The sequence below is a fragment of the Corylus avellana genome, chromosome ca4 (genome assembly GCF_901000735.1).
Source record: "Corylus avellana chromosome ca4, CavTom2PMs-1.0".
NCBI classification, from domain to species: Eukaryota; Viridiplantae; Streptophyta; class Magnoliopsida; order Fagales; family Betulaceae; genus Corylus; species Corylus avellana.
This window is the reverse complement of record NC_081544.1, coordinates 21,936,622-21,949,156: the sequence shown is the minus strand read 5'-3', so window position 1 is coordinate 21,949,156 and position 12,535 is coordinate 21,936,622. Positions and strand designations below refer to the sequence as shown.

At 36.3% G+C, this 12,535-nt stretch overlaps 2 protein-coding genes across 2 annotated transcripts; one reads left to right on the top strand and one right to left on the bottom strand.

The window, feature by feature from the left end:
* Positions 1-477: 477 nt before the first annotated feature.
* On the top strand, positions 478-2,311 carry LOC132179897 (F-box/kelch-repeat protein SKIP20-like). Its single transcript, XM_059592690.1, has one exon. The coding sequence runs from the start codon at positions 831-833 to the stop codon at positions 2,142-2,144; it is 1,314 nt and encodes a 437-aa protein (XP_059448673.1). The 5' UTR covers positions 478-830; the 3' UTR covers positions 2,145-2,311.
* Positions 2,312-9,750: 7,439 nt separating this feature from the next.
* LOC132178221 (uncharacterized) lies at positions 9,751-11,436 on the bottom strand. Its single transcript, XM_059590669.1, has 3 exons — positions 11,088-11,436; positions 10,490-10,581; positions 9,751-10,332 (listed from the first exon to the last, which is right to left on the bottom strand). The coding sequence occupies exons 1-3, from the start codon at positions 11,434-11,436 to the stop codon at positions 9,751-9,753; spliced, it is 1,023 nt and encodes a 340-aa protein (XP_059446652.1).
* Between the last annotated feature and the right edge of the window lie 1,099 nt (positions 11,437-12,535).

The following is a 12,535-nucleotide window of genomic DNA, read 5'->3' as shown; positions in this document are numbered from 1 at the left end:
TTTTTTTTTTCTTTTACCAAAAGGCTAAGAAGACAGTTTGTGATGTTGTTGGATGATTGGATGGCTGATAAAATGTGCATTGTCGATGATTTTGATAAGGTTGTCGATGAAGATCACCTTTCTCACGGCCTTGAATAAAAGAACAAAAAAGATAATTATTCGTACTTTATTGAAAAATGAAGTGGTGATAGACTCTGAGAGGAAAGAGCTGGAACTGAATATTATTAGATGAAATGACATATGAGTCCTGTGTATCGGTAGAGAGATTGGCTAGCAGTTGCTCGTAGACTCGTAAATTGGGTGGTAGTGTAAGCGTAGTTTCCTCTTTTTAATAATATGATATAAGTGGGGGGGAAGAAAAAAACTAATGCCAATGAAATGCACCACAAGGCATGAAGAGAGGGTTTAAGTGAAAATATATTTGGATAATAGACTTGGAAGGAAAATTGCACTTTGCTAAGTAAGTCCTACGTCTCTCACTTTATATATATGAAGACAATAGAACATTAGAACATAATTGAAAGGTAGTTATGGGAGTGAAACAATTATCTATATAATAATTTAAAGGGCATCTCTATCATCCCCAAAGCAGAGTGTGCCTTCTTTGTATCCATATATGCTCCTGTGTGTCTTGAAAGAGTCGCCAACGACTGTCATTCTTCCCATCCCTTCTACACGCAACACAAGAACAAGATTTATCCTTCAATCTCACTCAAACATACCCAAATCTCCTTCTCATTCAATCTGTCTACTTGTTAGAATACATAGCTCTGCTTTGTATCCTTTTTGATTTTAATCGTTTGATCCAAGTTTGCTGAAATAAGCAGGAAATGGGACAAGCAGAGAGCAGTACCGAGAATTTCCAGAAACTCCAGCAGCAGCAGCAGCAAAAGCAGTTGATTCCGGGCTTGCCTGATGAGATAGCCATGGATTGTTTGGTGAGAGTACCCTACAAATTCCTCTCCAACATGAAATTGGTGTGCCAGAGTTGGCGAAGCTTGATTATGCATCCTTCTTTCTACCAAGAGAGGCGCAGATTCGGCACCGCCGAGCACATGGTGTGCATGATTCAGCCTCTTCCGATTCCCTCGCCGCCGCCAATAACAGAGTCCTCTGCCTCTGATGAATTGAGCTCCGAAAAGGTCGATGAAAAGAGCTCCAGCCGGCAGCCTCTAGTTCAACATGGGCTGACTATCTTCAACGCCACCCACCGGACCTGGCACCGGATGATGAGGCCTTCCGGCGGCGGCGGATCGTTAAGGATCCCCATGTTCTGCCAGTGCGTGGCACTTCCTGCATCTGGTAAAATCCTGCTCTTAGGAGGCTGGGACCCCAACACATTAGAACCGGTGCCGGATGTGTATGTCGTTGATTTGATCGGCGCCGGCGTTGCGCGGTGGAGACGTGCGGCGCCCATGTCAGTGGCGCGCTCTTTCTTCGCATGTGGGGTTGTCGGACAATCGACGGTTTATGTGGCGGGGGGACACGACAATCAGAAGAATGCGTTGCAATCGGCAGAGGTGTATGACGCAAATGCCGACGAGTGGAGAACGCTGCCGGCGATGGCAGAGGAGAGGGACGAGTGCCAGGGAATCTCCTGGGAGGGGGATTCCAGGTTCTGGGTCGCCAGCGGGTACAGCACCGACAGCCAAGGATTTTTCCGGTCGGACGCCGAGTGCTATGACCCCATTACAGAATCTTGGTCCAAAATTGAAGGGGTCTGGCCATATCAGAGTGTTAGTCCCAGAGGCGTCACCGCCGCCGTCACGAGCAGCAGCGGCTGCCAGTGGTGGTGGTTCTTGGGAAGCCAACAACAGCAAGAAGAGAATGGGGGAGGAAAGGAATTATCCCACAACAGCAGTCAGATGACGTGGGAGGTGGTGAATTCTGCTCAGTTTCCCAGCGGCGTTAATGGAGGAACACCAATCTCTGTCACCGCTCTCGGACACGCCGAAGATCAGCAGCCGCAGCGGATATTCGTGATGACCAGTAATGGCGGTGAATGTGAAGGAGGGGGGGCATACATCTTGGAGAGGGAGAGCAGCAACAACAGCAATGGCGGTAGCCCCACCAAGTGGAATAATGTCAAAACACCTGCTGGATTTTCTGGCTTCCCATATTCGAAATCATGCCTCATTATCTGAAATGAACAGATTTTATCATATCGTGTTCTTTGGGCATCTTTTGTTGACTTTGAGTTTAGTTTGAGTGTCAGTCACATGGGCCATGGCTTGGATGTATCAGTAACATAATGCTCTAGTTTGAGTATTATTGGGTGCATTGTCAATTCTAGCACCGTCTCTATATCTCACTTGTGTGATTTTCTCATTTTATGGCTCCAAGGCAGAAAAAAAAAAAAAAGAAGAAGAAAAATTGGTATGAATTAAGAAGGAAATGCTCCAATTTGTCAAACATTAGGGAAATAGCTCGTTGAAATAGTTTTCAAAATTAGCGTGTGGGTTGGGTTGTCAATGTTTTAAATAGGATGTTTTTAAAAAGGCTTGAAAAAAGAGAAAAAAAGTAAAGTATGCATTTATAAGCCTTAACTTGCACCAAGTTATAATTTTAAAGCAAATAATACTTTCCTTTGTATATGTATATATTTTTTGATAAGTACTTTCCTTTGTATATATGCTCTAGGATTGTGCGATTACCGGGCTTTAGGGTGCTAGTGACGCCTTGATTGCAACACTTGAATCGAAGAATCGAAGTTACTTTTGGACGGTCATGATCATACAATCTGGTGATTTAATTTGCATCGTAGGATGCTTTTAAAGTAGACTTGAACATTAGTAAAGCCAACTGTTTGATCTTACAATTAATTGTTACTAGCAATTACGATTTGAATTACACAAGTAATTCAATCTCACAAGAAATTATTAGTTAATTCTGTATGTATATGATTAATAGTCTCATGAGAATAGATTATTCACAGGAATAGTATGTTACCAAACAAAAGAACAATTATACCTAAGATTAGCTAATTCATTTTAATGATCTATTCTGTAAATCAAACACGGCCTAAGTGTGTTTGATATAGGAATGTCAAATTTTAATAACTATTTTTTTTTTTTTTGATAAAATTTTAATAACTATTGAATTAGCAGTCTTTTCCACTACACACTAGTTGAAGATATAGAAGAAAAAAAAAATTATCTCTTCTTTCTCTCTCAAGATCTTTAGTAGTCTTTAAGGCAAAAAACCTTAAAGTAGTTTTAAAATCCAAGTATCTTTTTTGCTAAAATAGAAACTATACCAATTCTGATTATGACAAATTAGAATTGATTGGAGTATAAAAAAAAAAAAAAAAACGACTCGATAACGCACCAAAAAGATATTTTAATTTAATGATTTCTTTTTCTGCAGCTTTCACATTCAATCCTTATAGAAACGTATTGAAATCTATGAGGGGGGCAGTAGCTTTCATCTACAATACTCGTTTTCTTAAATTGTGTTATTGGAGCCAGCCGCCACGTGTAAATTGCATTATAGATTAGACATAAAGAAGATAAGCAGAAGAAATTTGGGCGGCAAAGAAATTTGGCTGAGTCGAATTCCCAATTGACGTAAACGACTGGGGTTTATCAAGTCAATGGTTTGCGGGGCCCAGCTGTATTGATGCGTTGGTAGAATACTTTTCTTCTCCTCCAACCATAGTAGAGAGAGTTTGAGAGACTTGATTTTAAGGGGTAACTCAATCAATTGAGATCACGTCAAATAAAGCAAAGATTATTAGTTCGAATCTCTTCCTCTTTCTTGTGCGGATATGTAAAAAATAATTATAATAATAATAGAGAGAGACTTCTTGTAGTCTACTATTGGAAAAAAAAGAATACAGAGACTTCTTGTTGTAGTCTACTGTTGGATTTGGAGCTACTCTATCACGTATTGAGATCTCCTCATATTTTCTAAAATATGAGATTTTCATATTCTAAAATATGAGTCCTTCATTTCATCTAACGGTCTAAACAAATAATTGAGATCACCTCCAATTGGGAAGAAAGTAGAGATTTTTTAATTGTTAATCGTGGCCCTTCATTTTAAATTCAATAATCTATGAAATCTCAGCTGTTTTTGTATAACTGAAACATTAAATGATGACTTTTGTTTTACCGAAGTTTAAATGATTTTATAGACCATTGAATTTAAAATAAATGGTCACAATTAACAATTAGAGAATTTAAAATTTCTCTCCAATTAGAAGGGATTCGGATCCCTAAACAAATACAGAAGTTCGTGTGTTACCAAGGCAATTAATTTTAATTTTTAATATGTCGAATCTATTTACCTCGCATTTCTTCAAACAATTAGATGAAATAGATATCTCAAATTTTAAAATATTAGAATCACATATATTTTATAAAGTATGAGTGGATACGATTCCCTCTACCACCACTTGTCCACCGCCTTTCAAGTTTCAAGCTCAATCAAAGAGCACCATTTCTTCTAGAAGGTGCTTCTTTAATTTTTTTTTTTGATGATTTTTTTTATTTTATTTTAAACGAGATATGAAGGTGATGTATGACAACACTACCCTCTTTCGGTGAAAACGAAAAATATCAAAAATATCAATTTTATAGTAGCATTTCGTAATCACAATATTAAAATATCAAAAATATCTATTTTAGAGTAGTATTTCGTAATCAGGATATTTCCAGCAGCTCTCCTCTCATTTATTTTAAATTTACTTTTTATTTTTCTATTTAAATACATTTCACAATATTTTTTCTTTCTTATAATATTAAAATATTATTATTTTTTTCCTTTTTGTTTTATTTTTATATTCATTTATTTTGCATAGGAAGGTGTAAAATGAGAGAAAATGTTATTTTATGATTATAAAAGCACTAGCAGCAGATACTATATAGCTCATTCTCTCTCTATATTTAGGAGAAATTAAAAAAAAAAAATCACAAAAACTCACTCCCATCAGTTTCCCTAAATTTAACCAATACCCTTAGGTAACTACAGTGTTTCTCAATGTGTAGGAAACTAAAAGTGATTCCCACATTTCTCTTTCCTCTCTTCTCTGTCATCTTTTTGTCTTTCATTGAGGATTGTATTCGGATTTTGTAAAAAATGTGATAGTAGGTAAAGAACTTATATTTTGTAAAAAAATCATATTTTAATAGCACATAGAAAAGTAAGGGAAGCTATTGTGAAATATATTTTGATAGGGAAGCAAAAAGTAGTTATGTTCCCTAAACTTAGAAAAAATCAAAGGGAAGCTATGGCTTAAACCATGTGGATTGCTACATTAAACCTAATGCTGTAGCAATCCTAATGTATATGGAAGATATAAGAAAGTTGTTGTAGGTGAGATTTTGTGATTTTGTTGAGATTTTCCTTATATGTAGGAAGGGAAGTAGCTAGTAGTAGGGTAGCTGCTGGGAATGCTTTAACAGTTGCAGTCTCATCAAAATTATTTTGTGGTGAGGTAATTTGGTGAAAATGCTTAATTTTTTTTTTTAAAGCTCGCCACTTTGATGGAAAAAATATAGTGAGTGAACATTAATTACTATTCACCAGTTGAATTAAAAAAAAAAAAAATGTTTCTCTCTCCCTTTTTTCTTTTTTATTTCTCTTTCCTCCTTTAATAGTTAAAGAAATAATAAAGAAATATTTGAATGGAAACCATGCCTTATGAATCAGATATCACTAGTTTGAGTTCCACTCCTTCCTCTAGTGTAGACATGTAAAAAAAAAAACTTTGAAATGGAATAGTGAAAGTGGAATGTTAAAACAGTGAGGTTGTTGGGGATGCTCTAAAAAAGTGAATATTTGGTTATTTTGGTGAGTAAAATTTGGTGAGGCTGTTAATAATGTTCTAACTTTGATAATGAATTTTTGACAAAACAAAAAATGCATGTTTTCTATGCTGCATCAAAAATGTAATTAAATGTTTTCTGCTTAACATCATACTCTTGAATCCCACGGGTATCAACTAATATTTCTTGGTGGGTTGGATTAGGATTTTTTTATAATTATAGATTCTTAAATTATAGAATTTAAATTATTTTTTACATCAAAACACTTAAAAAATGTAGCATGTTATAGTTGAAAATTGAATATATTTTCATTAGTTTTTTTCTCTCTATGTTGTAAAAAAACTTTGAGCAAAAAATTGTCATTTGGTTTTGTGAAGAATTAGCGTTTCTAAAAGAGAGAAAAAACCAGACCTGTGAGGAGAATTGAGCTCTTGCTCCCACCTTCTTTCCCCTCCCCCTCCTCTTCTTGTTATTTCCTTTCTTTTTTCAATTTATTTTTTTGGTTTTTCCAACCAGTCCAGTTGCTCCACTCATCCCTTTGCTTATGTTGTACTGTCACCGTCCGTCCTCCACCGTGTTGCGCCACTCTTCACCTCCCCAGTATCAGTTAGGCTTTAGATCTAGTTTTTTCAAATCTAGATCTAGTCTCCTGAATTGGTTTGGCTTAACCACGTGCCGGCCCACCGTGCTCCCCGACTCCTCAATTGCCTATCGGCACAAAATAGCTCCATCTCGATTCTCATCCACCACGTGTCAGCTAGTGCGCTCCGCCTCCCCCACCTCAATTGTTGTAGTTGTTAGTTTATTTTTTATTTTTTATTTTTTTATTTTTTTTTTATTGTGTTTTTGTTATTTTTTTTTTAATAAAGGTATTACTTCTCCTTAGATCTACTTTCATGAGTGATTTTTTGGGTGAAAGTTTTTGTCCTAGCCTTTGGGTCGAGAATGATTAGTTTCGGTGTGAGGGTTTTGCTCTTATGGCTGGAAAAATAAAAGTTAGGAATATGAGCTGCCTATGTATTAGATTGCGTATATCTGGAGCACATATGTTCTATAACTGAAGTTTGGATATGTGTTAGCGGATGTTGAAGTCATAGATAAGACTTAATTTTAAGATTTTTTTTTTCCCTACAGTTAGATTTTTTTCCCAAAGGTTTAACGAGCGTCATTCCCATTGAAATGCACCATTTCATCGCATGCTATATCAGTCCTAATTTTTGATCCTACGTGTCTACAAAGGACACATATGATCAAAACTCACCGTTTTGATATGATGCCAAAACGATGAGCATCTGAACTTGGGGGTTTTATTTTGAAACCCCCAAGTTTTCTTCCCCAAAGAGAACGAAAAATCTCCCATCTCACGAAATCGACAGCTAGGGTTCTCAAATTGACGGCGCCCACTCTCCCATCGACGGCAATGTCTCTGGTCCAAAACCCAGCTCTCCCGACGTCCAAAAACCCAACTCTCCCAACGACGGCAACCAGTGCAATATTGCCGGTCATCACAATGGTTCATACTTGATGGCTAGGGTTTCAAAAATCTGCATTTCGTGAACGCCTTAAGGAAGACGAAGGTAAAGCCTTTTTTGATACTTTTTTTTTGTGGGTTTTGTTGATTCATTCAGTTTGCACAATTTTGTATAGTTTATTCGCTATAGTCCTACAACATTGATGCTATTGCTGTTTGAAGAGAGATTTGCATTATTTTTTGAGGATAAAAGGATAAACCAAAAACAGTAAGCGCTATTTGGTCGAGAAGCTTGGGTAAAAACTATAGGTTGGAGATTTAGTTTAGATGCGTATCATTTTAAAGATGTTATTCAGTATTCACTTTATTCAAAGAAAATTGTGTTTGTATAGTGAAATTTTAAATTTTAAATATCTTTAAACTTGAGATTGGAGAAAGCATAAATCCCCTGAACTCTTACTGAAAATGTGTACATTTTCTATAAACCAAAACAACAAGAAACATAAGATTGAGAAGCTTTTTATATTTTTCTCTTCTCAGCTATGAAAAGCATGATATATAGGTGGGAGTTGATCAAGATTGGAGTAAGACTACTAGAATCCCAGCACTAGAGTTGGTTTGAAAAGTATATTTCCTTAATTCTGTGTAATCAAGCACAATCATAGTTCTCTTTAGATTATTCTCTTCCATGTCTGATATATATTGTTAGCTTCAGATAAGATAAATAAGAAGAAGAATATTTACGGGGAAGGAGACAATGAAGACGAATTCTACACTGGGAAGCTGAAAAATGTTTGTAATTTTTATTTTGTGAAACCCATAAGGGAAGTGTGATTACTATTAATGATTGAGAGTTTCACTATAGAATGAACAGTTAATGTCGTCGGCGTCTGTAATATTGTCGGCCAAAGAGGATATGAAACCTGTGTAGTGTAGGTACGGCCTTACAACCTCAATTATAATATCTATGACTATAAAACATCCTGGGAAGCGATTCTATGAGTGTGCTATATATGACCATAAGCAGGTATTTGAATTTGGCTAATCTGGTACTGAGAAATGGTTGTTACTTCGTACTTTTTCCTAATTGTCAAATTTTTTGTGTAATGACAAAAGTTGGATAGTGTCATTTTTCCAATGGTATGACGAAGAAACCTGTGCTCGCGAAAGGGAGATCCTACCTGGTTGTATAAACAAGTTAATTCTATGAAGGGTGAAGTATCATCACTTAGAGTCAGACTGAGGATCCAAACATATATGTTGGTTTTTTCGTTGGTGATTTTAGCATTGCTAATTTTTCTAAGGTTGATGGGGCATTGATGCATAACTAAACTTGTGAAAGGTTGTGTTTTGGAAATGTTGTGTCTGGGGCATTGATGCTTAACTTTCAATTGTATGTTTTGTATCACTTGGCCTGAATTAGGGGATTAGGTAGGCATTTATGAAATTGTATGACTTTTTGAATTTGTATAATTATATGTATGTTAATGTTTGCATCGATTTGAATGTGAGCATGTTACATTTGAAGGTAAATTTGTTACATAACTTGTATGACAAACTTAATGCAAAATATTTATAATAGAAGCATGAATGAATTCATCAACTTAACATAATGTGGCAAAATTACAAATTGCATACATACTAGGTACATTACACAAAATCAACAAAAAAAAGTTGTAACAAAATCGCCACCATTGTCATACATTGTGGTACATTACATTCATCTACTACAAGCAAAATATAACGTCTTAAACAAAAGTAATGGAAAATGTGCTAAGTGTTTAATACAATGAACTCTAAAGTAGTTAACACAACATCATTATGCCTATTGCGTAGCCCTACATCCTCGGCTCTTTAGTACACTATACTCTACGTGTATGAACATGTTATAATGACCTTGCTTCTGCTTTTGCCTGTGGTTTATATTGGGATCCATAGAATGCGTTAATATATATATATATATATATATATATATATATATATATATATATATATATATATATATACATATATACTTGGTTAATATTTCATAACATATTTCACAAGTATATGAAATGTGTTTTCTAAAAGGTATTCATTTTACCTGTGACTGAGTAACCCTACGTGTACGAACAAGCTATTATAAACCTGCTTGTGCTTCTGCTTGTGGTTCATATTGGGATTCATAGAATGCGTTAACAACAACAAAAAAATGTGAAATATTACTTAATTAATATTTAACAACATATCTCACAAGTATATGAAATGTGTTTTCTAAAAATTATTTGTTTTACCTATGACTCAATAGCGTTACGTGTACGAATCTTCTCCTAACAATCTTTAGTCTACTAGGAGCCCTTCTAACAATAGGTGGCAGAATTTCATCGCATACACCATCAGCTGATCATGTGTTTGGACCTTGCATACCAAATACTCGAGTTGCGTATGCTTGCATGTACTTATCCATCTAAATATTCCCCCGACTTTTGCTTATGTATGTAAATTGCAGCACAAGTATGTGAGCAATGAATTCTATTTAGCAAAAGCCATGCATGTGTGGTTATCTAGCCTGACTATACACCGTGTATCGTACACGTGATTGACCTCAAACTCCAATTTATTCTGCCACCGACTAATACAATTTATTGCATCACTTTTTGACCTCTCTAACTTTTTCTGAATCTTTGGGCATATTGAGTATTGTGTTGACCGGATTCCATCCTTTTTTTGTTGAAAGCGTATCATTATCTGTCGACGAATATCTTCAACCATAGTCAGGATGTGCTTACTCTTAGCATCTTTAATCAAAGCATTAAAGCTCTCAGCCAAGTTGTTCAATAACATATCGTTTTTGCTGTGATAGCTGAAAGCGTGTCTAGACCATGATGCACTAGGTACACCACTAAGGTAAGTGTGTGCACCTACATCCATCAACATGATTTTCTGCATGTGGTGCTCGAATGCATAAATATTGAAAGCCCGTGCAGCCCCCCATAGCTCACCTTTAAAAGCTTTTCCCGTGTAGCCTTTCGTTTTGAAGTTTGCATGTAGGTGCCGAACATAAAAACAATGCTCAACATGTGACAACACAACTTCAACTGCAGTTCCAAGCCCCTACACACATACATATAACATTGAATAATATATAAGAACATAAACAAATAAAATAACACAATAAGAACATAAGCAATTTATTACATCAAATATCTTCTGCCTATCAGACATAATAGTCCAATCATGTCCACCTTCGAATCCAACATATATTTTCCACCAAAATGTTAATAAACCATTCCCACGACTCTCCGATCTCGGCCTTGGCAACTGCAAATGCAATGGGTAACATGTCGTCGTTGCTATCCTTGCCTATAACACACAACAATTGCCCCCCATATTCTCCCTTCAGGTGACAAGCATCCAAATTAATGATTGACCTACAACCATACTTGAACCCCTTCTTACAAGCATCAAGGCAAATATACATCCGTTAGAAGAATGCTCCATCTCTTTGAATGTAAGCACTACTACCAGGGTTGGAAAGTAGTAATGCCGACGCATATCTCCTTGTTTGGCGATATTGCTTCGCATGGTTACCAAAAAGTTGTAATAATGCCTCCTTGTTTGCTCTATAACAACGAGCAATGGGGACATCTATGTTATAATCTCTCTTCACCCTCTGTCGCGATGCATATGGGGTCCATGTCGGATCATCCAAGAAGCTTGACTTATACGTACAAACAAGATACTCGCCATCACATTTGGTGTTTTCGTAATGATTACCACAAACATGCGTCGGGTAGAAGTTTTAATTTGTATTGTAGTCTTAGCATCAATAGAGGCATAAATCCTCTATGAACAATGCTTTTCTTTACAGATTGCACTAACTCTACCCTTGTCATTATGTTTGTAGAAGTAATTGAACCCATTCTGCACAACATAAATCTTCAGTGCCCTTTTAAAGGAATATATATCTGTAAACTGCTCCCCAACTACAAGCACCATTGTTGTATTCAAGTCATGTTTCTCATTGAATTGCTTATACAGCTTATTTTTATTTCCAACATCATTAGAATCACTACCTTGGAAACTTGCAAGACCATTACTTTTATCATCAGATTCATTATCCCCAATCTCGGCTCCTTTCGAACTTATGTTATAATTAACATTAGTTGGTTGTTCCATCCTTATCTGTATTGTCCTCATCATAATAGAATAAGTCATCGTCGTCGTCATTAGTTTCATTGAAGTCACTCAACAGAGACTTGATAACTTCATCATCAGCCTCAGCCACTTTGGTCTTCCATGGCCTACCATGAGCATTTTTTTTTACTTGTTTTGGGCATGGTGTCCATACCAACATTAACGTTGTCCTCTTCTATATCTTGAAAAACAGGTTGAGCATCGGTGTTTTTCTACGTCTTCTTCTTATTGAAAAAAAGAAAAGAAAAAAAATGAGCAACAACCACCACAATTCACAATTGAGTAACAACAACAACAACAACAACAATAATCATCGCCCCATCAAGATTGGTAGGGCATCACATATTTTTTATGTGCAGTAACTACTACTACTAAAACCCAAAAAAAAAAAAAAAAAGCACACTTTTTTTGCCTATATATAATGCTATTTGTTGTTCTAGTATATGCAAAGATATACTTGTCTTAAAATAATAATAATAATAATAACAAATAAACTAAACACCAATAAACTTAAAAGAATATAATCAAGTGTACTTCCTCTTGTGGAGGTCCTTCGCTTGCTTGCTTGGAGTTGCACAGTCAGTGGAGGTCCTTCACTTGCTTGGAGTAACACTACGGGCATCCCTCATCTTGTCCCATGGGCTTTTAGATATTCTTGCAGCACCTTCAAGCGTGCCATCTTCTCCATGCATCACCTCCCCACCATCTCCTCCATCTCCCCTCACATGTTCACCTTCAAGTGTGTCATCTCCTCCATGTAACACCTCCCCGCCATCTCTTATTGGCCCACCATCTCCCTCATGCACATGATCCACCCCCCCCCCTTCTCCAGCATGTCGTTTAGGAGCTCGAAGAAAGAAATACTCATCTATGGCTACAACATCATCCATCATATGCTAAACATATAAATGAACTTCTTCCGAGGTGTAAGTCTCTATTATATTTATAAAGTCTACTAAATCTCCATCACTTCTCAAAGGTAGCACGTGTTCATGATTGTCACTTATGTTATACCAGCATCCAACTTCATTCATGTACCCTAAGTCGCGTACCAGCTCTTTTACTTTCCACAAACTCAAGTGGTCAATGTGACAATGTCATACCCTTTTACTTCATGGAC

What these genes read in the sequence shown, in the direction of transcription:
- LOC132179897 (XM_059592690.1), top strand. Translation starts at nt 831, where the DNA reads ATGGGACAAGCAGAGAGCAGTACCGAGAATTTCCAGAAACTCCAGCAG.
- LOC132178221 (XM_059590669.1), bottom strand. Translation starts at nt 11,436, where the DNA reads ATGACTTATTCTATTATGATGAGGACAATACAGATAAGGATGGAACAA. An exon ending in GGGTAGAGTTAGTGCAATCT is followed by an intron (nt 10,582 to 11,087) that starts GTAAAGAAAAGC and finishes TGTGTGTTATAG; the next exon opens with GCAAGGATAGCAACGACGAC. An exon ending in AATGGTTTATTAACATTTTG is followed by an intron (nt 10,333 to 10,489) that starts GTGGAAAATATA and finishes GTATGTGTGTAG; the next exon opens with GGGCTTGGAACTGCAGTTGA.